The sequence below is a fragment of the Chrysemys picta genome, chromosome 1 (assembly GCF_011386835.1).
Source record: "Chrysemys picta bellii isolate R12L10 chromosome 1, ASM1138683v2, whole genome shotgun sequence".
In the NCBI taxonomy this organism is placed as follows: domain Eukaryota; kingdom Metazoa; phylum Chordata; order Testudines; family Emydidae; genus Chrysemys; species Chrysemys picta.
The window spans coordinates 221,574,430-221,597,233 of record NC_088791.1 but is presented as its reverse complement, the minus strand read 5'-3'; the positions used below and the strand labels follow the sequence as shown (position 1 = coordinate 221,597,233).

The 22,804-nt window shown below is 44.9% G+C and overlaps 1 protein-coding gene and 1 long non-coding RNA gene across 3 annotated transcripts in view; one reads left to right on the top strand and one right to left on the bottom strand.

Moving 5' to 3' along the window:
* Positions 1-333: 333 nt before the first annotated feature.
* PRPS2 (phosphoribosyl pyrophosphate synthetase 2) overlaps positions 334-22,804 on the top strand; it is a 41,673-nt gene continuing 19,202 nt past the window's right edge. Inside the window, exons 1-2 of one of the 2 annotated variants that reach the window (XM_065580658.1) lie at positions 334-576; positions 19,046-19,224. In XM_065580658.1, the coding sequence (XP_065436730.1) occupies positions 19,120-19,224 (105 nt within the window). In that variant the 5' untranslated portion in view covers positions 334-576; positions 19,046-19,119. Of the gene's footprint in view, positions 577-19,040; positions 19,225-22,804 lie in introns of both variants that reach the window. The other variant, XM_065580657.1, reaches the window with a different exon arrangement.
* On the bottom strand, positions 8,722-9,324 carry LOC135980750 (uncharacterized). Its single transcript, XR_010597642.1, has 2 exons — positions 9,191-9,324; positions 8,722-8,843 (listed from the first exon to the last, which is right to left on the bottom strand). It is a non-coding gene; the product is annotated as an uncharacterized LOC135980750 (long non-coding RNA).

The following is a 22,804-nucleotide window of genomic DNA, read 5'->3' as shown; positions in this document are numbered from 1 at the left end:
ATAGGGACAGTCCTGATTTTTTGGGTCTTTTTCTTATATAGGCTCCTATTACCCCCCACCGCCTGTCCTGATTTTTCACACTTGCTGTCTGGTCACCCTATTGGGTTCGCATCCTCCCAGCTCCCCTCTGCTGCCCCCCGGGGGCTCTCCTGGGCCCCAAGCCCCCCTGATTGTCAGCCAACCTGGCCACCCCCAACCGCCTCCCCCAACCGCCTCTCTCATTCCAACTGTCACCATGCCCAGGCTCCCCGTCACGTGCCCCACCTGCCGTATTGGTGAACCGGGAAGTGGGCGGGCTCCGCTCCGCCCCGCCCCCTCCTTCTCCCGGCGCGCAGGCAGGGGGCGGGCCCGGGACCGCCTGTTATTTGACCCGGAGCCCGCGCGCGCGCCCGCGCTCTCTCTCTTTCCGCTTCTGCTGCGGAGCCTCAGCTCGAGCTCTGCCGCCGCCGCGGCCATGCCCAACATCGTGCTCTTCAGCGGCAGCTCGCACCAGGACCTGTCCCAGCGCGTGGCCGAGCGGCTGGGCCTGGAGCTGGGCAAGGTGGTGACCAAGAAATTCAGCAACCAGGAAACCAGGTGACGCGGGCAGGCATCGGGGGGGTGTTAATGAAGTGGGGCCGCTCTTGGGGTGGGGGCAGGGCCCGCGTTACCTGCTCTCCGCTGCGTCACTGGCCCCGCCCCCGCGTTCGGGTTCCAGGCCAGCTCCCCAGAGCGCTGTCCGCACCCCCCCCCGCACCCCGGCGTGGGGCCACAGGGGCCCCGGTCAGGCCGCTCCCCCGTGCGGGCGGCCCCCGCCCCGCTGAGCCTGACCCCTGCCTCGGCGCCGCCACCTGAGCCTTTGCCGGGCTGCCCCTCCCCCACCCAGCGCGGGCACCATCTCTTGCGTTGAGCCGCCTTGTGTTTATGTACCAACCCGCCACGCTCCCTCCGCGGTGGGAACCGCGTTATCCAGCCGGCAGCCCTGAGCTGGGGCACTTAAAAATTATCGCCAAGAAGGCTGAACAATAAAGCCTTTTAGCTTGAAGGGCACTGATGGTTTGAGCATTGGCCTGCTAAACCCAGGGTTGTGAGCTCAATCCTTGAGGGGGCCATTTATGGATGGGGTAAAAATCTGTCTGGGGATGGGTCCTGCTTTGAGCAGGGGGTTGGACTAGATGACTGTCTGAGGCCCCTTCCAACCAGGGCCAGCTTTAGGCCGATTCAGCTAATTCGGCTGAATCGGGCCCTGCACCTAAAAGGGCCCTGCAGCTGTCCAGCCTTCCCACAGCTCACTTCCCCCTTCTCCCCTCCCCTGAATGCTCCCCCTTCTCCCCTGCTCCTCCCCCTCCCCTGCTTCCCGTGAATCAGATGTTCGCGGGAAGTCTGAAAACAAGCAGGAGCAGGCGGGCAGCAGCAGGTAAGCTGGGGTGGAGGGGAGCGTGAGGAGGGCTCCGGGGAGGCGTGGCGCGGTCCAGCTGGTCCTGGCTGAGCGGCTCCCTCCGGCCCCAGCCCGGCCAAGCGGCTCTGGCCCCGGGGCGCTGGCCCTGGTTCCGGCCGAGTGCGCCGGACCCGGCTCCAGCGGCTCCGGCCTGGCTTGGGCCCCAGGGCGCCGGCCCCGGTTCTGGCCGAGCGTGCCGGATCAGGCACCGGCCAAGTGTACTGGCTCCAGCCCGGCTTGGGGCACAGGCTCCGGCCCTGGCCGAGCAGTGCTGGCTGAGCACCCCCGACGGCTCAGACCCAGCTCAGGTGGCGGACCCGGTTCCGGCCGAGCGCACTGGCCCCAGCAGCTCCGCGCAGCCCGATTCCGGGGGCCGGGGCTTGCCGGTAAGCCCCGCCCCCAGGAATGGGGCCCCGCTCTTGCTAAAGCCAGCCCTGCTTCCAACCCTGATATTCTATGATGAGGTGACTAAAATCACACCGTTGCTTAGATCTGTTACAGCATCTTGATATTTGGGGGAGGGGAGGCAGGGAGGAGAAGAAATTGTATTTAAGAGTTGTGTGTGATGCTGTTTTGATGACACTCCCCACCCCACCCCCCATTGCTGTGTGGTATGTAGGCGTCCCCTAAATGAACATCTGTTCCTCCCAAAAAGAGCCTAGTATTTTTCGTTATTGGCTGCTGTTTTGTTTTGCCCCATTCTTAAGTTTGTCTCCAAGAAGGATGCTGCTGGCCTTTCTCTATCCTCGCTTTTAGAGGGAAGGTATAAGAATCATCCTGCTGTCAACTTGTAGGTAAATTATCTACAGCTGTTAAATTAACAGTTGTGAGTATGTGGCAGAGAATGCCCTCACGGGAGAACATCATCTTAGGCCTTGTCTACACTGCCACTTTACAGTGCTGCAACTTTCTCACTGGAAAAAACACCCCCCTGGGCACTGCAAGTTTCAGCGCTGAAAAGTGGTAGTGTAGACAGTGCACTAGTGCTGGTAGTTATTCCCCTCTTTTTTTGCTGGTGCTGCAACTACACAGCCACATTAAAGCGCTGGCTTGGCTAAGGGCTTGTCTACACTTGAAAGTTAGAGCGCAGTAAAGCAGTCCCAGGTGCCCTAACTCATGACCCGTCCACACTGGCAAGGCATTTAGAGCGCCTGGACTCTGCAGCTGGAGTGCTCCTGGTAATCCACCTCCACAAGAAGCATAATGCTTGCTGCGCCTCGGCTGAAACACCCCAGTGTCAGTGTGAATAAAGTGTTGTATTACTGCGCAATGATCGGCCTCCAGAAACGTCCCATAATCCCCTTAAGTCAAGTGACCACTCTTGTCATTGTTTTGGAATTGTCTGTAGGAATGCAGATATGCTCTTTCAAAGCTCCGTTTTTGACAGTCGGCATGCTTATCTACCCTGGGACAAAGCAACCCATTAGTGTGGAATGTTGCTTGCTGTGAGTGTGTGTAAGAGAGGGGAGGGAGAGGGGGCGGTCTGCTGCCGTCTTAACTTACAAGATAGCATGCTGACACGCGCTCAGTTCCTCCAAAAAAAAAAAAACCCTCTCTCTCCCCCCACATACACAAAACACACTCCCTGTCACCCTCCACTCCCCCCCCATTTGAAAAGAATGGTGCAGCCACTTGCACGCTGGGATAGCTACCACAATGCACTGCTCTTTGTGGCGTTGCAGGAGATGCTCATGTGGCCATGCCAGTGCATTTGCAGCTGACCGTGTTTACAGCGTTTTCCCTGCTGCGTTCTCCGAAGGCTGGTTTAACTCCCAGCGCTCTACATCTGCAAGTGTAGCCATGCCCTTAGACTCACGCTGTAAAGTCCTATTGATTGATTGTATCTGTTATAGTGGATTTTCTGACTAAATAGCTATGAGTTTGCATAGTATAGAATTCTGTGAGGTAGAGCCTGAAGGGATCTTGAAAGGTCATCTAGTCCAGCCCCTTTCTCTGAGGCAGGACCAAGTAAACCTAGAGAATGCCTGACAGATACTTGTCCAATCGAGTCTTAAAACCTTCAATGATGAGGATTCCACAACCTCCCTTGGAAGCCTATTCTAGAGCTTAACTACATATATCATTAAGTGGGTTTATTTTTATTTATTTTTTCCCTTATATACCTAACCTAAATCTTCCTTGCGGTAGATTAAGCATGTTTCTTTTTGTCCTACCTTCAGTGGGCATGGAGAACAATTGATAAGCGTCCTTCGTACAACAGCCCTTAATGTATTTGAAGACTGTGATCAGATTCCCCCTCAGTCTTCTTTTCTCAAGACTAAAAATGGCCAGGTTTTTAACCTTTTGTCATAGATCGGGTTTTCTAAGCCTTTAATCATTTTTGTTGCTCTCCTTCTGTATACATCTTGTTGCTCTCCAATTTGTATACATCTTTCCTAAAGTGTGGCGCCTGCAATTGGACATAGTACTCCAGCTGTGGCCTCACCAGTGCCAACTAGAGTGGAACAGTTATCTCTCACCTGTTACATAGATCACTTCTGTTAATACACCCCAGAATAGCTGTCTTTTTTTCCCTCCAGTTGCATCACATTGTTGACTTGTATTTACTTTGTGATCCACTATAACCCCTAGACCCTTTTAGCAGTACATCTGCCTAGCCCAGTGGTCCCCAAACTGTGGAGCATGCTGTCCTGGGGGGAGCATGGAGGAATGTTTGGTGTGGCGAGGCCTGGACCAGCCTCCGTGGGGGGGCAAGGAGGAACCGCTACTGAGACCTGCTCTGCCCCCAGCTCCTCTCCAGCCCCAGCCCCAGGTCTGGCCCCGGTCTCAGCCACCAGCTCCCGGCCCTTACCCTAGCTGTGGCTTTGCTCTTGGCCACAGCTCCCAGCTCTGTCCCCGCTCCCACTTTGTGGCCCTTGCTCCTGGACCAGGAAAGGGGGAGGGAGGTGGACAAAAAAGTTTGGGGATCATTGGCCTAGCCAGTTATTCCCCAATTTATATTTGTGCATTTGCTTTTTTTTTCTCCTTAAGTGTAGTACTTGACACTTGTCTCTTTTGAATTTTTTATTTTGTTGATTTCAGACTAATTCTCCAATTTGTGAAGGTCACTTTGAATTCTAAACCCATCCTTGGAAGTGCTTGCAACCCCACCTATTTTAGTGTCATTCACAGATTTTATAAATATATTCTCCACTCCAGTATCCAAGTCAGTAATGAAAATATTGAATAGTACTGGACTCAGGGCTGACCCCTGTGGGACCCCACTTGATACATCCTCCCCGTTTGACAGTGGACCATTGATAACTACTCTTAGAGTATGGTCTTTCAACCAGTTGTGCACCCACTTTATAGTACAGTAGAACCACGAACTAGGGACTGGTCAACCACACAGCTCATTTGGAACCATGTACAATCATGAAAGCTGAAGGAGGGCAATCCTGCCACTAAATGTGGGGCTAGGCCACAGGAAGGTCCTGTGTCAAAATGTGCCTAAAATCCTGGATTGCCTTAATTTGGGCCTGTAAATAAGTAAGAATACTTGGAGTGGTGATGGAACAGAAGCCTTGCATATAGAAAAGAAGTGTGTAGTGAAATATGAGCACCCCATTTTTGACGGCTTTCTTTGCAGTCTTAATGGGTAGCGACTTTATTTATTTAAAAACAAAAGTGAAGAACAGATGAGAGCTCTCTGCTTTCCCCTCCCCCAAGCCAACTAATTTCCCATGAAGGCATGCCCCATACTTTGGGAAACACTGGATTGGAGCACAAGTCAAAAGGTTCTATTTCTGCATCTGCACCAAATGTCTGAACATTTGTGCCTGAAATTACTCATCTGTAAACTTGAACTAAAATAATCTATTGTGCTTCTCATGGGTATATCAAAATACTATCATTTGTAAAATGAATAAGATTCTCAGAGTACAAAAGGCAAGATTTTAAAGGTATTAGGTGCCTTGTGAGATTTTTTTTTCAAAAGCACCTAAGGTGTCTAACTCCCATTAATTTAAATGGGAGTAAGGCACCTAGTTGCCTTAAATGACTTTGGACTCTGTGCTATTTTCAAAAGTGAACTAGGCACTTAAGCGCCTGAGTCTCATTGGGGATTTAGACTCCAAATTGCCTAAGTCACTCTTGAAATAGAACCTAAACACTTCTGAAAATGTTACCTTAGTTTTGTTTTTAATTAAAAACCTTTTTAATTATGTAACTTAAGGTGGATCCTATGATTGGACCTGTAAGGCCTGTACTTTAATCTGTCTTCAAATATTTGCATCTCTCCCTTTTTTTTCCTGTTCCACCACAGGTTTCTTCTACATTTTAACATTTTGATTAAAATTCCTCATCAATGCTAATGCTGCTTGGAACATACAATGTATCCGAGTATTTCAGATATCTCCCTGATTTTGAGTTTCCTTGAGTAATAATTGCATGCTTGAGCCCTTCAACTAATACAAGAGATGTGTGTAAGGATGGTCCACGAGCCTTAACTTGTAGTCCCATTGATGTTATGGTGAAGTTTGCTGTGAGTGAAGTTAAACATGGCACAAGTCTTTGCAGTATTGTGGTCTAGGACAACACTGAAAATTTGTTCTTGTGCCTACTTGTTACAAGTAGTTGTAGAAAACTGCATACTCTAGTCCTAGGGAAATTCTGTGCCACGCATGCACACAGAATTCATGTCCCCCACAATTTCTTTGCTTCCCCACAGAAAAATGGGGAAGCAAAGGAATCTGTGGGGCACACATACACCTTCCCCAGCAGCCCGGGTGCATCTATTTAAGCACTTGGAGCAGCTGGCGGAGATGTAAATCAGCGCGGGGGAGACATCAGACGTCCCTCTTGCTGGCTCTTGTGGTGTGCTGGGTGTGGAGGAATAGGGCTTCAGGTTGTTTGGAGGTAAGCGTGATGCAGGCTTTGTCCCCTCATAGCAGAAAATGTAGCAGCCTGCCTGCATAGTTGTTAATGTTTCTATTATTAGTGAATTGTTCCCATTCTTAGTCAGTTCCTCCAGGAGCATAAAACACATGTAAAAATTTTAAGGTCCTTTAAAGGAGCCTTATTGTAAATGATAGTAAGGGAGTCCTCAGCTAGTAAGATCTCTGCTTTCTCACCTTTGTCCTGTGCCACAGTGGGACAATGGTGTTAGATTACAGCTCAGGATCTATTTTACTTACCCATTTTAAAAAAAAGACTTTTGCGGGGCAAATAAAATATTTGTCAAGTAGTCAATAAAATGTCAGGACAGACCGAACCAAGCACTTCTCAAAGTAGCCAGCCAGGTCCGGATGAAGTTACAAAAAGGGATATTTGGTCTTTTGCACAATGTGAACAGCTGTCACGTCGTGCATCAAAAATGGCTATATTAGCTTCTCGTGCTCGAGAATTCCCTACAAAACTGCATGCGGATGGGGACAAATTATTTTGCACATCCTGCAATGTTGTTCTCAGCTTGAATCTGGCATTTGAGAGCAGGAAGCCTTGCACTATTAAAGCATTTGACCTTCAGGAAGAATTGCAGATATATTTTTAGTTCTTATCTAGAGCTTCTTTCAGAAAGCACCTCCAAGTTCTTCAAATTTAGGAAGGCCGAAAACTTATCTCCTGTTGAAAGACTTGCCTGTCTAGATCTCTTTTTAAAGAGGCATTCCATGAAGCTTCTGAAAAGCTTGAGAAATATTTGTCATTTGGACAACCGGGTCTGAATTTTCTGAAGGCTTGTAAATTATTTGATCCTCATCATGTTTATCCTTCCAGAACACTGAGTATTTTCAAGCAATACCTGGTTGGCTTTTCTTTTTCCTGAGGTACCTGAATAAGAGCTAAAACTACAGAAAAAAGATTGTGCCTGAAGCTATTCAAAGTCAACCTATTTTTGTAGACCTCCAAGTGTTTTGGCTTTCAGTGAAAGAGAGAATTCTAAATATTGCCAAACTGGCCTTGAATTATGTAAATGCTGTCTCAAACTTTGCAGATGCAGAGAGAAGTTTTTCATTCTGCCAGAAGGAAATTACTAAGTGAGAAAAACTTGAAAACTTAGTTTTCTGTACTATAATTTAGATGAAAATACAGGATTTTCACTGGAATGCAGGCTATTGATTACCAAGTACTTGTAACTTAACTTTCATGTGTTTAGGAAATGCTGAATAGTTACTGTGACTTTTTTCTGTATTGTAGATTAAATAAATTACCAAAATAATTGAATCTGGTGTGATTATATTGCATTCTTTTGACAAAGTACGCAGAATTTTTAATTTTTTGGTGCAGAATTTGACCAGGAGTAATAATCTAAAGTGCCACAAGTGCTATAAATTCTAAGCAAATAGGTGTAGCATAAAGCTGCATCTAGCACTTTGGCTGGTTAGTGTGGTTAAAAAAAACCTACCATGAAAGATATCCCTAAGGTAAAATTACTCAGTGAGAGTCAACAGAATCTCTATGTAAGAAGTTGAGGTAAACAGAGTGTTACCAAATAGTTGAATTTGATTAAACTATGCAAAACATAGTTGTAATGTTAGTGCAAAGGAATGGATCTTGCCCCTTTTCTATATCCTCACTAAATTACATTGTGTAAACATAAACAATCCAAAATGGATTAATTAGTAATTAGGTCCCGATACATCTACTAAAGTCACTTTATTCCAATAATATATCTAGGCTTTTCAGAATTCAACTATTATTTTTATTATTTTGATTGGATATCTATTTTTAAGAATTTTTTCTATTTTTTTTTTTGCTTTAACAGTTGTGGGACGTTATGGGGAGGGGATCACACAATTTAATGTCAAACATTGATTCAAAAAGTTAAAGCTTTATAACTGTTAAAACAAACTGTCAGCATCACATGTCAAAATACACAAGGTGAAATCCCTAAACTCGGCTTTTCAAGCAGTATTTTTCTTTTCTTGTCTATAAATTTTGATTGATGGAAATATGTTTTTGTTGGCTTGTGTGTGTGTACAGTGAAGTAGACATTTGCTGATGTTTTAACAACTAAACATCTAATACTTTCAAACCCAAGTATATCTAGGATATCCGTTACAAATTCTGACTTGTTAGCTTAGTATTTTCAGAAAAAAAGTGGCTACTGATTTCATTCTTGCTCTCCTATTTCTGTGCTGTTGTACTTCTCATTTGTCTTCACAGTAGATGGTTTTATTGAATCTTTCTAGTAACTTTGTATGCACTTGGGTGTAAACTGAAGACGCTGAGAATTAGACAAACAACTGACAGAAGATCATACGTCTCTCAAGGAAAATTCTGACTAATTTATCCTTTATTAAATTGCTGAATAGTGGCTAAGGAATGAGCTGCATATCCAATCTGATTAGTTTTTGCTGCCTCACTTCTTCAATACTGAACTTTGAGAAGGTAAACATTGAGGGTACTAACATGTTGCATGACTATCTTCAGCTAGTTGTGAGAAAACCTTCTTGTAGGCAAACATACTTTTTCACTTCTGTGGTACCTCTAATTAGAGCAGGGGTGGCCAAACTTACTGGCCCTCCGAGATACATATGGCAATCTACGAAGTTCGAGAGCTGGGGAACACCTGCCAGGGTTTGTGGCTTGAGCTCCACTCTTGCTGAAGCCCTGAGCCCTGACACGTGTGCCCTGCAGGGCAGAATCCCCAAGACCCTTCCCTCCCCACTGGGCAGAAGCCTCTCTTGCACCACTCCGCTGCAAGGCGGAGGTCCCGAGCTCCCCTTCCACCCAGCCTGGTAGGTGGAGAATGGGGGTTAGTGGGGGGGCTCCACGAGCTGCTCTTTAATGGTAAAAGAGCCGCATGTGGCTCGTGAGCCAGAGTTTGGCCACCTCTGAATTAGATGATCACTAAATGCTATGAAAACATTAATTTCAGCCTAAAATCTGTGTGTGCACATTGCTGCAGAGATTTGCAAACACATGACCTAACAGCTCACGCTTGTGCCTACAAAATAGTTGTGTATTAGAGGTGAAAAACGTGGCCTCAAACCTCTGTACGCTGTGAGTGAAGGGAACATTACTCTCATTTTCCAAGAGGGTCAGTAGGCTTAAAGGTTGTGGCTAGCTCAAGTACATTGGTAAGCAACAGTCATTGGTATATTGAGAAAGAGAACGCAGGCAAAGTGGCTCCCAGTGCTATACTCTAATCCAGGGGTTCTCAAACTTCATTGCATCATGACCCCCTTCTGACAATAAAATTACTACGTGACCCCAGCAGGGGGGACTGAAGCCTGAGCCCGCCCGCGCCCCAGGCATGCTGGGCCAAAGCCCAAGAGCTTCAGCCTCAGGCAGAGGGCCTGTAATCTGAGTCCCACTGCCTAGGGCTGAAGCCCTCGGGCTTTGGCCCTGCATTGAGGGGCTCAGGCTTCAGCCCTGGGCCCCAGCAAATCTAAGCCAGTCCTGGTGACCCCATTAAAACAGGGTCATGACTCACTTTGAGGTCCTGACCCACAGTTTGAGAACCGCTGCTCTAATGACTAGAATATACTTCTCCCAAAGGTATATACATACAGAAAGTATATACTACATTATTGGTCTCATGTGAGTTCTATCTTAATGAAGTATTTTAGTAATGGCTACAAAGAAAGTTAAAAAGTTATAACAAACTGTTTTCTATATGTAGTAAAAATGAATACACTTCATTTAACAAACTTTCCCCAACTACATAACTATTTACAAATTATTGATTACTTGTTGTAAGTGCTACAATCTTTTCTTTCTTCCACTAAACCATCTCTCTGTCATTCTGAGGATATTTCTCAGCTTTGGCAGTACAGTATCTCCTTTTTACATTTCACTTATTCCTTCTCTTTCCCTTGTGTAATAGTTCTCCTGGTGGGCATAAAAATAAGTTTTTAACTTCAAAGATTTTGTTCAGAAGAAACGTTACAGGGCTCTTGCACATGGTGATATTATGAACCATTTTCCTAATCTCCTTCAGACCTATCCCAAAGTTCTCACATGCTAGGGCAACATGTGTTTACCTCAACAAGAGCACCGAGTCAAAGCTGTGATGATTTCTTTATTCATCATTTACTGTGTTCTTGGGGGGAAATATCCTTATTTAACACTTATGAGCTCACTTTAGGTGGCCATGGCTGGAAGTTGTTCATACATTTTTATTTTATTTTAATTTTACTGAGAGATTGAGAGAAGTCCACTTTAGAGCTAGATTAGTAGGGTCAGCACAAATAATGTTTGTTTGATTTTAATTGCGCTTGGATATTCGAATACTTGATGCAAGTGTGTCACTGTTGTCCCTGCCTAAACTGATGCCCCCATGTGCTAACATGAAATTAATTTTTATTATAGGTGGGGCCGGTAGCACCACCTATCATTAAGGTTGCTTGACACTTCCCATTATAAGGCGCTGTCTTAAGTTGCTTATAACTTTGTCAGACTTCAACCATTTGGGCTGAAATTTTATATGTTGGGTGTCTGCCTTTGGGTGAATTTTTGTGTGTGTGTGTGGGGGGGGGGCGGAATTTCATTCAAAACGGTTTTGAGAATGAGGCTAGGAAAAAATTGTTTTGTCTATTATAAAATTCTGGCAACCTTTCCTTTGAACAGTTCTAGTGCCCCCCATGCTTTGGAGCAGGGACTTGAAATTTGCAGAAGGGTGGCCTCTCTCAGGGATGTGCCTTACCCATCCCTATGAAAATTCTCCCAAATATTTGGCCGAGTTATAGGCCTTTGAAAATTCTCAGTTTGCATATGATCAGTAGAGACTTGGTGGAGCTTAACAGCTAATCTCCAGAGATTCCATCCTCAGAGTGTGCTCAAGCTTCTCATAGCTATTAGTGTTGACCAGAGTTCATGTGCCATGCCTGCAGAGTGAAATTGCATGAACCTTTTTCCTCAGGGCTACAGGAGTGAAGCCAGACCTTCCCTGTAATGGGTGCTCTGGGTTGGGACTGGGGACTGGAATTGGCAGCAGAAAGCGTCCGTCTCCTGTATTGTCAATGACCCCTCCCACCTGCTGGTGCCCAGGTAGCATGGAGGAAGAAGCAGTCAATCAAATGTAAAGGGGACAAAAGCTGGACCAGAGGGGAGGGAAAGGAGTAGATTAGGACAAAGAGTCTGGTGAGACTGGGACTGGAGAGTGGGGAGAAGATCCTGGGGTATGGGGGAGTCTGGGACTGGGTTGGGAAACCTGAGGTGTGGAGAGTGGGATTGGGTAGGCAAGGAGAATGGGACTGGGATGAGGAGCCAGTGGAGGAGAAGAGACAAGACACAGGGACAGATGGAGGGGATGGGTGGAACTAGTCAAGCTTGGGTGGGGGGCAGGGGAGAACAGGCCGAAGAGCTTAGAATGGAACCCAAGATTCTGCAGTCACACTGTTCCTCGGCTGTCACCAAATATCATTGAAACCCACTGACTCATCTGCCTCTAATGCTGGTCCGCATAGACGATGACAACCTACCATTGCTATCAGTTAGTCTATTAGCTCAAGTGACAGAGACCTGTAGTAGATCTGAATGTTGTAATCCTACTGCTGTCCAATCTGGACATCAGTATGATGCCCCCTGATGGGATTCCCGTTTTACCATTTTGCCTCCTTTAAAAACTTAGGAAATTGCACACCAAACAGCGATGTTAAAAGAACATTAAGTTTGCAGAGTCAAGCATACACAAGTTAGAAAATTCCAGAATTAAGGTTCCCTGTACATTCCTATTTCTGACCTGAAAAGCATATGCATTATGCTTCAATCTTTAATTACATGATCACTTGCTATTTTTTCCCCAGAGCCCTTGCTTCTTTTAGTGTGCAGAATGGGGCTACACACTGAACAGTGAGGAGAAAACAAAATATTGAATAGGTACTCATTAAGTGAGCACACTCCATTCTGTTTGTAATGTTTGTTCAGATGTGAATACATGCAATACAAGGTGTACCGATCCTTGCTGTAGGTGCTTCATGACACATTTTAAAAAAATAACTACAGTACACCCAGGGGTGGCTCTAGCTTTTTTGCCGCCCCAAGCACTGCAGGCAGGTCGCCTTTGGCGGCTTGCCTGACGGAGGTCCCTATTCCTGCGGATTCGGCGGCGCGCCTGCGGGAGGTCCGCCGGTCCCGCGGCTTCGGCGTACCTGCTGCTGAAACCGCGGGATCGGCGGACCTCCCGCAGGCACACCACTGAAGGCAGCCTGACTGCCGCCCTCACGGCGACCGGCAGGGCGCCTCCCCCGCGGCTTGCCGCCCCAGGCAGGCGCTGGGAGCGCTGGTGCCTGGAGCCACTGCTGAGTACACCCTCACTATAATAAACCTGTTGAGAGTCAAGCCTTTTGTCCATTATAGCCAGGGGGTCATTACAGTGAAAGGACAATCAAAATGAGAACGATAAACTGCTGGAGTAAGTTAATGAAATCACTTTGGATAAAGGTGTTGGCTAAATTAATTAATAAAATAACTACTTGTGACATGCATCCTGTACTGTTAGTTTATTGAAGAACACAATACAAAAAACCACAAATCCCAAATTGAAATGGAACATTCAAAAGCGCATCACCACATTTTCAGTTTTGGTTCAATTAAAAAAATAAAAATTCTAAACATTAAGTCTCAGTTCTAAAAGAATAATATTTCATCAATTTTGCTTTGCCATGTTGGTTGCATGGAAGCTCCATGAGCCAACATCCGCATTTGACAGAGTTGTAAGATGTTTACTGCCTCAACATCCTGTATTTCCATCCATGCAATAGCAGTCTCTAACCCTTGTACTGCCTCAGACGCAAATGGGCCAGGGGGTGCTGATTCGTCTGCCTCCTTAATTTCATTTTCCTGGGCATTTGACATCCTCAACACTTTGCAAATGATGTCTTCATCTGTCAGCATGGTGATCACTGCACACTTATCTACATGAAGCCATTCACTACAGCTTCTGGATCCTCTACTCCAGTGGTTCTCAACCAGGGGTACGCGTACCCCTGGGGGTATGCAGGTCTTCCACAGGAACCTCAATTCATCTGGATATTTGCCTAGTTTTACAACAGGCTACATAAAAAGCACTAGCGAAGTCAGTACAAACTAAAATTTCATACAGTTACTTGTTTATAGTGCTCTATATACTATGCACTGAAATACAAGTGCAATATTTATATGCCAATTGATTTCTTATGATAAAGTAAGCAATTTTTCAGTGATACACCTCTACCCTGATATAAAGCGACCCGATATAACATGGGTTTGCATAGAGTGCGGTAAAGCAGCGCTCTGGGGAGCGAGGCTGCGTGCTCCAGCGGATCAGCGCGTCAGCGTGTCTGGCACCCACCGGGATAATTTCTAAGCAATCAACTGTGGTGTGCAGCCGCCTATCAGCTGTTTTGGCATGGAGCAAACAGATGAGCAGCGTGTGGCTGCAGTTTCTAAGCCGCCTCCCACAGCAGGTAAAAATGGTCCGTTTCCAGGGCAGAGCAGGCTTTTACTCCTTCCTGAGCAAGAAGTTGATATGGCTGTCCCTGAGGAGCTCTCGGATCAGCGGCTCCTCTCTTCCCCTCTGCTCTGGGCAGTGGGAAATGTAAATTCCCCTTTTGTGTGGGCTGCTGCTGCTCCGAGGCTTGGAGCGGGAGAGCTGTCTGGATTGCTCTGTCCGCCCTACCCCTTCGCACACAGAGGGAGTCTTTAAATGAGTTTCTCAAATGCCCCCTCAGGCTGAGCAGCTGGGAGCCTGTGAGAGTTAGAAATCCCCCCCCCCCCCCCCCCCTGCAGCCAGCAGCAGTGCTAGCAGCCCCTGGGCAGTCAAAGCACTTCATGTAAGTAAATAGTTCCCACCCAGCTGATAGGATGAGACCCAGGAGACAGCATTTCTGGCTAGTCTTAGCAGAGAGAAGGAGTCTCTCCCACAAAGCTGATCGGTTTTATTTTCCGTGTCAGTCAGTGCTCCCCTGAGACATTTCAGTTGCTCTTGATGGAAATCCGAGGAAGTAGTATTGTACATATCTCTGCTTCTCAATCTTTTTTCTTGAAAGTCAATGGATCCTGGGGATCCTACCTAGCTCTCCATACAATTTTGAACCCCGATGTGGCTCTCGGGCCAAAAAATTTCCCAACCCCTGCATTAGGTGTTCTCATCTATCCCGCCTGTTTTAATCTCATTTCTAAATTGTGTGCAGTATAGACTAAGCTTAAGTTGTCTCACTAGTTGTATTTTGGAAACATTGTAACTCTGCGCTGACGTTTTCTAAACAATTTTAAAAAATTGTTTGCATTAATACAGTATTAAAATACCATTGACGTGATGGCAAGCAGTTCACAGCCATGGAAACGAAAGGCATGGACAGCCAAAGAAAAACTGGAAGCTTTGGACAGACTGAAATCAGGAATGAGCCAAGCGAAGATCTCAAAAGAACTAGGAGTGGGGGAATCAACATTAAGAGGGTGGATCAAAGCTGTGGAAAAATTACGGTCAGTGGTAGTTGAATTGGGTGAAAGTGAAGGCCTGGAAAGGAAGCGCCTAAGAATTGCCCTGGATAACCAACTAGATAGAGCAGTATTTACGTGGTTTACCCAACAACGCTCCGAAGGCACGCCAATTTCCGGTGACATTATAAGGAAACAAACTGAGAAATTGAAGAAGGATCTCAATTTTAGACGCTCGGGCAAGGACGCTTCTGCACATCAAGGTAACAAATTTAAAGCTAGCAGTGGATGGCTTAATAGTTTTTAAAAAGTCATGGCATTCGGCAAGTCACAATTTCAGGAGAGACTCGCTCCGCAGATATAAAAGCTTGCGCCAGATACCCGCTAAAATTACAAGAGATCCTCATTGAGGGTGGCTATGCTCCGGAGCAAATCTAGAACGCTGATGAAACTGGCTTATGTTACTGTATGCTGCTGGATAGAACACTTGCTTCTAGGATCGAAGAACAAAAGGCCGAAGGTTTTAAGGTGATAAAAGAGAGAGTGACAATGCTTTTCTGCGTGAATAAAACTGGTTCACGTAAACTTAAACTTCTGTGCATAGGCAAATCCAGGTCACCTAGGGCTTTCCACCACAAGAACATGGATTCGCTTTCATTCATTTATTGCCATTCAAAAAATGCCTGGATGACATCAGATATTTTCGAGGAATGGTTTAAGAAATATTTTGTACCAGCTGTCCGGAGCCACCTATGCAGACAAAACCTGGAGCCAAAGACATTGCTCCTACTTGACAACTGTCCCGCCCACCCCCCAGTTGAGACCTTAACCAGCAAAGATGGGAAGATAAAGGTGAGCTACCTCCCTAAGAATACGATGTCCAAAATACAGCCAAGATCAAGGCATTATAGCCACATTTAAAATGAACTATCGTAAAGCCTTAGTAAAGAAAATTGAGGACAATAGTAGTATAATGGATGTAATCAAGGCATTGAATTTGCTGGATGTATTTAACTTAGGAGAGACAGCCTGGCTAGGAATCACTCCATCAACGATAGAGAAATGTTGGAATCGTGGTCTCAAAAGTGCTGTTGTCACTGAAAGCGACGACAACCAAGATGAGGAAGAAGACGAAGATGAGAACAACTTTGAAGGTTTTATGGAAAAAGAGGCCATGGCGTCAGAACGAGTCTACAGGGAACTTATGGCTCAAAGTGGGATAGCTGATGTTCAAGAGTGGATGGAGGTGGATGCTATGTGTCCAACCTATGAACGACTTAGAGATGTAGATATAATTCATAATGTTGCCCCTCAACCACCTGGTGTCTAACCCTGAGGATAGTGATGAAGAACCCTCGGAGCCATCGCCCAAAGCTGCTGATGCGGTTGTAGGGTTAGAGATTGGTCTTAAGTGGCTAGAAAGCCAGGATGTGGATAGACTGCAAATACTGCAGTTAAAATCCATAATTGACCTGGCGAAGAAGAGAGCTTGCAGTAGCATGAAGCAACAAAGTATAACAAGGTTTTTTTAAATTAAAAAAATGTTAAGGGGTGCATCTTGAATAAGAGCATCTTGTACCCCCAAAAAAGCTTTCAGACTAGTGTATTTAATAGTTAACAGTTCATATTGTGTAACAATCTGCGTATAACATAGTTGGCTAAGTGACAAAGTGGCCCATGCTCCTATTTGCTAAAATACCAAAATCCTTTTTTACAACAGTTTGTAAGGATGTTTAATTAAAGAGTTTTCTGATATTTTATGTGAATTTTGCATTTTCCTAAGCATTACACACAGACCAAACAATTGATGTCTGATGAAACCTAGCCCACATGGTTGCATTTAGCAGTGTTTAGTACCTGTGTTGTTAATATACTGTATCTTTTAAGTAAGCTATAAAACAATTGTTGTAATTAAAGGAGATACAATTTAACCATTGTAGAACAGATTTATTTACTGCATACACAATGTTAGTTCTAACAAATGATTTGCTGACTATTAATAACGGAAATGCTCGAGGCCAAAGCAAGTTCGATATAACGCGGTTTCACCTATAACGCGGTAAGATTTTTTGGCTCCCGAGGACAGCATTCTTTCTGAGGTAGTGGCGTAGTTTGCTGTGACAGTTTTGTACTTTTATTTCTGATTTTTGTAAGCAAGAAGTTTTTAAGTGAGGTGGAAACTTGGGGTAGGCAAGACAAATCAGTCCAGAAAGGGGTTCAGTAGTCTAGAAAGGTTGAGGGCCACTGCTCTACTCCATCCAGCAAATGAAAGCATCCAGACATCCAACAGAAGTTAGTTGTTGTTTTCCAGTTGTGCATGCATGTTCAGCATCCAGTAGTGTACTGTAGTTGGGACCCAGGTACAGGTTTGTTATAGACTAAGATTTGTAATTATGATATAGTGAGACGTAACCTTCGGCAATCCTCATAATTATAATGCATCTGAAAATATAGTTATGATTTTTATGGTCTCCCACCAGAGTCACCCTTGTTCCTTGCAGCTACAGAAAACAAATGGGCCAGCCTGAACGGTGGTGAACTAGGACTAGGGTGAGTTCCCAAGCTATGGGGCTCTCATGAAACCATGCCTGCTCTCTCTAGTCTCTTCTGAGCAGGGCTCCAGCTCTTGATGATTGCATTGTGGCAATGTGGCTAGGACGTTTGAAGCTTTATAAATCTGACTGGCTCATGGGGTTAGACATGGATTTAAATGGCTGATAGTATTATCATGCAGGAAGTACTTTTTCTAAGACAAGAATAGTATGTTGTGTATGCTTAAGGAAGAGAGAGAGACCAGGTGTTGGCAATATTTTTTTTTTTTAAATTGGATCAACTTCTGTAAATGAGAGAGACAAGCTTTCGAGCTTACACAGAGCTCCTCTTCAGGTTTAGGAAATCTACTCAGAGTGACACTGAGGAAGAGCTCTGTGTAAGCTCTACAGCTTCTCTGTCTCTCACCAACAGAAGTTGATCCAATAAAAAATATTACCTTACCCACCTTTTCTCTCGTATCCTGGGATTGACATGACTACACTAACACTGTGTTAAGTTAGTTTAATGTCTGATTGGTTCAAGAGTTTGATTTCTTGCCCTTTAGGCCTGTAGGGAGCAAAAGTATTGTAGTACTCCATGCTCTGCCTATTGCATTTTTTAAAAATTTGCTTTGCCGTTTTAAATCAGCTTTAGCTTTACATTCTGTGGTAGGGGATGTCAGTACATTGCATGCTGCAGTTTCTTGGGAAGCATGCGGCATTAATTTTGAGGCAAAACTGAACGTTTTAAATCTGGGGAAGAAGGGAGAGTAAAATAAAGGGAACCTCTTGCATTCCAGTGTAGAGAAACAAAGGAAGCAAACCCAGTTTAAAAAAAAAAAAAAAGGCAGGCTGTTTTTAAGCATTTTGAATTATGAGCTGAAGTAAAAACTGCTGTTCACGTGCATTTGAGAATAGTATTAGTTTCTTGATTTGAATAGTGTTTTTTAGTGTGGAGGAAAAAATTCATTGTTCTTTTTATAAAGCTGCCTAGAGGCAAATATTTTCTCTAGCTAAAGAAACAAATAACAGAGTGGAGTGATGAAATAATGCTAATCTATCTTGTTGATAGATGTTTTAATGGGCATGATCTTTTAATGCTCCAAGCCTCCTTTGGAGATGGCAAGGAGACCATGTAAAACAAGTTAAGATTTTCTTTTCAATGTCTACACTACCACTTATGTCGGCATAACTTACGTCACTTAGGTTGGTGTAACTTCTGTCGCTCAGGGAGCTGGCTTATTCATACCCCTAAGTGCCAGTGTGAACAGTGCTATGTCAGATGCAGAATTTCTCCCGCTGGCATAGCTACTGCTGTTCATTGGGGTTGAATTAATTAAGTCAATGGTAGAGCTCTATCCTGTTATCTTAGAGCGGCTACACTAGAGAGCTTATAGTGGTGCCGCTGCATTGGTGCAGCTATGCCACTATAAACTCTCTAGTGTAGCCATAGCCTCAGTGTTAGACTAAATGAGAGTGGCTTCTGTTCTTTATCAACAGTAATTATTTTATGCAGCTTGGTATAAACCTTTCAAGTGGTGCATTTAGAGTAAAATAGCAAAGTTTTTAGATTTTTTTTGCAATATACAAAGTAAAATGTACTGTGTGTGCTAAATGAACAATCATATACTCTACACATATTGGACTGTTAACTACTAATAGCTCTCAGTAGATCTTTCTTTTTAAAAATCCGTTCCATGAACTCAGAATTGTTGTTTGATCCTATAATTATTTCTTCTGTTTAAGTTCTTTAAATAATCCATTGGCCTAACCTTACTCTTTTTCAGTGTAGAGATTGGTGAAAGTGTGAGAGGGGAAGATGTGTATATCATCCAGAGTGGCTGTGGAGAAATCAATGATAACTTGATGGAACTTCTAATAATGATCAATGCTTGCAAGATTGCATCATCGTCCAGAGTGACTGCAGTAATTCCATGTTTTCCATATGCCAGGCAAGATAAGAAAGACAAGGTAGGTGAGGTGTGTTTGAATTACAAAGCCAATATGAAACTACACTCTCTAATTTCTTTCCCATTTGTCCCGATCAAAATTTTTAAAGATAATCAATACACTTTTGTAAATGCTTCTAGGAGACTGACCAGACTTGTTTACATTGCCAGTATTTGCCTTTCTCAAAAATTATTATATAATCCTTAAAGGACTGTTGGTAACCAAAATGAATAAGACAAGCCATTCAATTATTCTTATTTATATTTTGATAGACAATTTCAGCTAGCATTCTATTCACAAGTGCAGGTTTTGTGTGTGTTTTCAGTCTTCTATTTTGAAAAACTCCTACAATAAGTTAACTTCAGTTTTGAGGGCTATATTGTTTTGGAGAGTGTCTGTCTGTAATTCAACACTTCTGTACATTAAAAGAGAAGGGTACACCCTTTCTAAACTAATTCAGTTGTTATATTAAATACTTAAAAATGCTATATTTTATTAAACATGAAATAGAGGTGATAGAGATGTAGGAAAAGAGAAGAAGTTAATAGAAGTGAAGAACAACCACTAGAGTGGGAAAACTGAAATGCTCTAACTATTCTTCAGGCAGCTGGTGGAGGTGGGAATGGGAGCCTTGGTTAGATAGCTACCCCTTTTTCTGTATAATCTAATAGTAAAACATTCCATTAACATTTCCTTGAAGGGGAAGGAACAGTCATTGGTTATGCTAGGTTAATGAAACTGACTGGGAAACTCTTCAGTCATGCTGCTATATATTTAGTTATTTATTTTGTGTAGGACATGGTATTAATCCTGTAAGATAATTTGTTAATAGAAAACTGATATTTTTAAGTTAAACACGTACTTGGATGTTTTGGATCTGTGCTCCCTAATATCGAACTTAAATCTTCCTTGTTGCAAATTAAGCTCATTACTACTTGTCCTATCTTCACTGGGCATGGCGAACAATTGATCACCGACCTCTGTATAAAAGCCCTCCACTTGTTTGAAGACTGTGATCAGGTTCCCCCTCAGTCTTCTTTTCTCCAGACTAAAAATGCCCAGTTTTTAACCTTTCCTCATCGGTCAAGGTTTCTAAATCTGTTATTTTGCTCTCCTGTGGATTCTCTCTCCAGTTTGTCCACATCTTTACTAAAGTCAGCACCCAGAACCGTGCACAGTACTCCAGCTGAGACCTCACCAATGCCAAATAGAAAAAGACAGTTTTATCTCCTGAGTCATTGTAACCATGCTGGTTCTGGCAGGACCCAACTGAGAGTGCTGATTCAGGACCAATTGCTTAAAACTGGGCAGTTACAGCCCAAGGCTGGGGTTTTTCCACCTCTAAGGCAAACCAAACCAGCCAGACAAAGAGGACTATTGTCTCACCCCACTGGCTAACCACAAGTCACACAAGCAATTCCCTTAGACACTCCAGTTTCCCAGTATCACCACCAGTGCCACTCGTTATGGGGACAAATGGTTATGAAAACCAATACCCCAGTAAAAGAAAAAAGGTTCTCTTGATCCCAAAGGATCAAGCCCCAGACCCAGGTCAATATACAAATCAGATCTTGCCCACAAATCACGCTGTTGCCAATCCTTTAGAATCTAAAATCTAAAGGTTTATTCATAAAAGGAAAAAGATATAGATGAGTTAGAATTGGTTAAATGGAATCAATTACATACAGAAATGGCAAAGTTCTTGGTTCAGGCTTGTAGCAGTGATAGAATAAACTGCAGGTTCAAATCAAGTCTCTGGAGTACATCCACAGCTGGGATGGGTCATTCAGTCTTTTGTGTAGAGCTTCCATTTGTAGCAAAGTCCCTCCAGAGGTAAGAAGCAGGACTGAAGACAAGGTGGAGATGAGGCATCAGCCTTTTATAGTCTTTTCCAGATGTAAGAACACCTCTTTGTCCTTAACTGTGGAAAATTACAGCAAAATGGAGTCTGGAGTCACATGGGGCAGTCCCTGCATACTTTGCTGAGTTACAAGGCGTATCTGCCTTCTCTCCATGGGTCAATTGTATTGCTGATGGTCCTTAATGGGCCATCAAGCAGGCTAGGCAGAGCTAACACCAACTTGTCTGGGATGTCACCCAGAAGCATAGCATAAGTTTGAAATACTGACAGTGTAGAGCCAATGTTCATAACTTCAACTACAAAATTGATGCACACATATAGACCGCATAATCATAACCAGCAAACCATAACCTTGTCTTAGACACATCATTTGACCCCCCTTTATACAAGATTTGGTGCCACTACAGGACTCTGGTTGCAACCATGTTCTATATGGTCCCAGATTGTCAATAACGTCAGTCATACATACAGCACATCTTCCACCAGGAAGTAGGTTTGATACCAGTGCTGAGAACCTGAAGGAACCTCTATAGCAGGCCTGCACAACTTGTAAAACGGCAAGGGCCATATTATTCCAAAGAAAACAGCTGAGGGCCGAAACCCCCCGAGCGCCGCCAAGCCCCCCCAGCGCCACCCAGTCCCCCTGAAACACAACACCCCCCCCCCCAGCACCACCCGCCCCACGGAAACAACCTCCCCCGCGCTGCCGAAAGGAGGGGGGTAGTATAACTAAGGTAGTATAATTAAGGTAAAAGAAAGTCTTTTTGCTAGAAGTAGAATAAGATCTTCCCCCCACTTTGTAATCAATTGCCCTGTTGAATGAATGAGGTGTGAATGAGGAAGGCAGGAACCTCCAGACAGCTGTAACCCTTGGAGAGGGCAGGGCCGGCTCTAGGATTTTTGCTGCCCCAAGCAAAAAAAGTTTTGGCCGCCCCTCCCTTTTTTTCGTGCCCCTAGGCCCCCGGCCACGCCCCAACTCCACCCCTTCCTGTGAAACACGTCTGGCCTTCCAGTTTAGGAAACTGCTTGTTTTGCTGGTGCCTGGAGCCGGCCCTGGGAGAGGGGATGGGAGCCAGACCAGATCAGTAGAACAGGTCAGCCACCGATTCGCCGCTCGCCTCCTCAGTCCCCCTCCCCCAGCTGGCCTACCCACTGCCCGCCCACTCGCCTCCTCAGCCCACCCTGCCACTGGCTTACCTGCCCCCCCCCCCCGCCACTGCCCGCCTCCTCAGCCCCTCACTCCCTCGGCTCGCCTACTCACTTCCCGCCACTGCCCACCCTCTCACCTATTCAGCCCCCCCTCCCTCACCCACCGCTTGCCTACTCACCCCCCCCCACGTGGGCCGCACAGTGAGTCCACCTACTCAACCTCCGCGGGCCGCACAGTGAGCCCATGCGGGCCGCATGCGGCCCCCGGGCCACATGTTGTGCAGGCCTGCTCTATAGCATCCTGTCCTTTCCACTCCACCTCCCCTCTGGCAACTACCTCTTCTCCCCCCTTCCTCCCCCTGGATGCCTACACTCTTCTTACGTAGGAGAGAAGTTGTATACATAGTCTAAGAATCAAATCCCACAAGGTATTGGTGTTGCAGGTGTTTACCAGTCCTCAGAATTTAGTGCAATGACACTAAAAAAAAAAAAACCTGTATGACAGTGGTACTAGTATATAAAAGAGAAAATAATCAGAGCTGGGTTAAATTTTTGAAATTTTAATCAACTTTGTAATTAAAACAGTTGGGA